At 56.2% G+C, this 3,901-nt stretch overlaps 1 protein-coding gene across 1 annotated transcript; it reads right to left on the minus strand.

Annotated features, from left to right (window-relative positions):
- Positions 1 to 2,502: 2,502 nt before the first annotated feature.
- On the minus strand, positions 2,503 to 3,129 carry LOC135980548 (S-antigen protein-like). The gene has a single exon (XM_065580497.1). It carries the CDS (start codon positions 3,127 to 3,129, stop codon positions 2,503 to 2,505), a length of 627 nt encoding a protein of 208 aa, XP_065436569.1.
- Between the last annotated feature and the right edge of the window lie 772 nt (positions 3,130 to 3,901).

Below are 3,901 nucleotides of genomic sequence, written 5' to 3' on the forward strand. Positions count from 1 at the left end.
CACCCGTCCCTTCGAGTCCACAAGGAACAATGTGATCAAACCACGTAAGATCTGTGCAGCAGTTCAGCGCCAGCCCATGAGAGGTTATATGCCTTCCACAATGGACACCTGAAAAGCAAAACATACATGTCACCTCGTTCAGTGCTATGTACCACACCACCCCTCCCCCAAAATCATCTTAAATGTCAGATTCCAAGGCCAGAAGGGACCATCGTGATCATCTAGCCTGATCTGTATAACACAAGCTACAGAACTTCCCCCAAATAACCCCTAGAGCAGATCTTTCAGAAAAACATCCAATCCTGATTTAAAAATTACCAGTGATGGGCAATCCGCTATAGCCCTTGGCAAGTTGTTCCAATGGTTAAATATCCCCTTCACACTAAGACTCCTATCCACCTTACCACATAAGTTGCCCAGCTGATGAGGCACCAATGCTGTAGTGTAGCGAGGGCGCTGAGACCATAGCCTATCACGTTCACCAATACGGTCTCAATGTTTCCTTGTACTCCCCCACCATCTGTTATCTCATCTTACACTTCAACTGTAAGTTCTTTGGGGGCAGAGACCTGCCTGTCTGCACTGTATTTGTGACTGGGGTTCCCAGGCTCTATTAGAATGCAAATCTAGCCCAGGGCACTGGGTTCATTGTTATTGCAGAGACATGCAGGCATGGTGTGCAGTCCCTCATGAAGAAGTGAAATTCTTGTAAATATCGGCTTGTTAACCGGACAAATCCTGCCTATTAGCAGGATTGGCTCTGGTAGCGAATGAGGACAAAGGACAGCATGATGTGCATGTTCACAGTCATACATAGTAGATCCCTGATTTTCCCGCTTTGCACTGCTGGGATTCGACACTACTGTACTGTGACCATTGTTTTTAGAGAATCATAGAGCTTTTCAGTAGCAGAAAATTTCCAGGAATTATTAAGGCCCACATCCTGAAAGATTTACACATGTGCACAATTTTAGTCAGAGGAGTAATCCAATGAGATTACACACATGAGTAATGGTACACATGTGCAGAAATCTTTCCAGGACTGAGGCATAAAAATGTAGTTCCAGTGATTTACAAGTAACCCCTAAGATTATTAGAATTGAGATTAGCGTGCAGGGGGGATCTCTATTATTTCAGTATGTGGACTGCTTTTAGCCACACTCCATGTATAATCAAGTCACACTCTACCTGCTATTTTCCATGGATCTTTCACACAGCAGCACATGAAAGGAGAAGCAGTTTAATAAAGGCTACGCTACGGCCTTGTCTCTGCTAGAAAAGGATCTGCCAGTGTAACTATACCAGCAAACCATCTTAGTGGAGGTGCCGTTTGTACCAGGAAGAGTGCATTTGCTGGTATAATTTATATCAGTTCCCTAAATGAAATAAACGATATCAGCAAAAGCATGGTTTTACTTGTATAACTGCATCTACATTTGTGCTTTTGCCAACACCATCAGGTCAGTTATGGGGTGTGATTTTTTCCACGCTTGATAACATAGCTACACTGGCAAAAATTTTAAGGGTAGACCAGGTCTACGCTAGGAGCTATACTGTCAAAAACCTCTAGTGTGGACATATTTATATTGGTATAGAAGTGCTTATTGGATTTCCCTGACCGGGATGAACGATACCAGTATAAACACTGTTATAACTGTGTCTATACTACCGCTTTACTGGCATATCTACGTTAGTAAAAATCACACCCCAACCAACACAACAATGCCAATTAGACTCATTAGAGCAGACCAGGCGAAGCAGAAAAGCATGGCCTTGATCCTGCACTGAAAACCCCATGGGTGGATCCCTACATCCGTGCTGAGCCCCACTGGAGTCTGTGCGGTTCATTGCAGCATCAGGGCTTGTGATCATAAAACCACGAACACTGGTGGGGCACTTGGGCAGGTGCAAAACCTGAAACTACTCTTAACTCACTCAAGGCCGCTCAGCCCCATCTCCTGCCAACTTCCCAGGAGCTCCCCAAGTCTCCACTTGTCTAGAGTTACCATATTTTGAGCCTCCAAAAGGAGGACACTCCACCGGGCCCCGCCCACGCCCACGCCCCAACTCCGCCCCTTCCCCAAAGTCCCCGCCCCAACTCCGCCCCCTCCCCTGCTTCCCGCAAACATTTGATTCACGGGAAGCCTGAAGCAGGTAAGTGGGGCTGTGGGGGGAGGAGGCACAGCCCAGGCTTGCCCCCCCCGTGTTTCCAGCCTGGGTCGGCTCGGGCCCTGGGGTGCCGGCCCCGGGCCTGGCCCCCGGCCGAGCACCCCTGGCCCGCCCAGCACTGCCGGTCCCCGGCCCTGCTCCCGGGCCCCCGGCCGAACACCCCTGGCCCGCTCAGCACCCCCCAGCCCCGCCGGCCCGCTCAGCACCCCCCGGCCCCCGGACCTCCGGCCGAGCACCCCCCGGCCCGCTCAGCACCCCCCAGCCCCGCCGGCCCCCAGGCCCCCAGCCGAACACCCCTGGCCCCCTCAGCACCCCCCAGCCCCACCGGCCCGCTCAGCACCCCCTGGCCCGGACCCCGGACCTCCGGCCGAGCACCCCCCCGGCTCCGCCGGAGCTCGGCCCCGCCGGCCCCCGGCCCCCCTGGTCCCCGGCCCCGCCGGCCCCCGGCGCTCGGTTCCCCCGGTCCCCGACACCGCCGGCGCTCGGCCCCGCTGGCCCCCGGCGCTCGGCGCCCCCAGTCCCCGGCACTGCCGGCGCTCGGTCCCGCCGGCCCCCAGCACCGCCGGCGCTCAGCCCCGCCGGCCCCCGGCCCCCCTGGTCCTCGGTGCCCCCGGTCCCCGGCACCCCCGGCGCTCGGCCCCGCCTGCCCCCGGCCCCCCGGTCCTCGGTGCCCCCAGTCCCTGGCACCCCCGGCGCTCGGCCCCGCTGGCCCCCAGCGCTCGGCGACCCCGGTCCCCGGCACTGCCGGCGCTCGGCCCCGCCGGCCCCCGGCACTTGGCGCCCCCGGCCCCCCTGTTCCCCGGCCCCGCCGGCGCTCGGTGCCCCCGGTCCCCGGCACCCCCGGCGCTCAGCCCCGCCGGCCCCCCTGGTCCCCGGCACCGCCGGTGCTCGGCCCCTCCGGCCCCCGGCGCTCGGCGCCCCCGGCCCCACTGGCCCCCGGCCCAGCACCACCGCCCGCATGTTCCGATTTTCCCGGACATGTCCGGCTTTTTGGGATTTCCCCCCGGACGGGGATTTGGAGCCCAAAAAGCCGGACATGTCCGGGAAAATCCGGACGCATGGTAACCCTACCTTTCTCCTCTTCTCTTGCTTCTTTTTCCCCTTTCCCCGGCTTCCCTCCCTCTACCAAGGAGGGGTATGTGTGGAGTGTGGATGGGATGGAGGGTGCTCTCATTGATGGTGACCTGGGCCGTCCTTTGGGACATCTGGTGAGACCTCTCAGCCTCCCGCGCCTCAGAGTCTCAGTGCCGATTGGCCGAGCAGGGGGCTATCACCAGCGAGGAGACTCAGGTCCTTTTGGCCTCTTTTCAAATCAGGCAAATAAGTCAGAACCAATCCAATATATGGGATTAATCTTGCTGCTTCTCTCCATTAATTGTCTCTTAGCAGGTCATGATTTCCTCTAATGGTCGAGGTCTTCTAAAATACTTGCTGAATAATTACTATGAACCACTGTTGGTCTGTAGCTCACTTGAGAGTACTTTATTCTGATCAGTCACTGTATGAAATTCAAGATGTGACAGATAGGTTGAAAGTCAGGAGCAGCGTTTCCTCAAATTTTTTATGTCCGTGTGCGGAATGAATTTTGTGGTGTGCACCAATATGGGAATTTTGTTATTTGACACATCACTTGTGTAAGCAGAGTCAGGATGAGCTCTACCCTGACATCTGGTGGTGAATTATGGCGAGGGTGGAAAAGAACTCCAGGGGCTGATCTTGTTTGCATAGGCAC

The sequence above is a fragment of the Chrysemys picta genome, unplaced genomic scaffold (assembly GCF_011386835.1).
Source record: "Chrysemys picta bellii isolate R12L10 unplaced genomic scaffold, ASM1138683v2 scaf4203, whole genome shotgun sequence".
Taxonomy (NCBI): Eukaryota; Metazoa; Chordata; order Testudines; family Emydidae; genus Chrysemys; species Chrysemys picta.

Bases quoted from the DNA above. Each gene is read 5' to 3' on its own strand.
- LOC135980548 (XM_065580497.1), bottom strand. From the start codon at position 3,129: ATGCGGGCGGTGGTGCTGGGCCGGGGGCCAGTGGGGCCGGGGGCGCCG.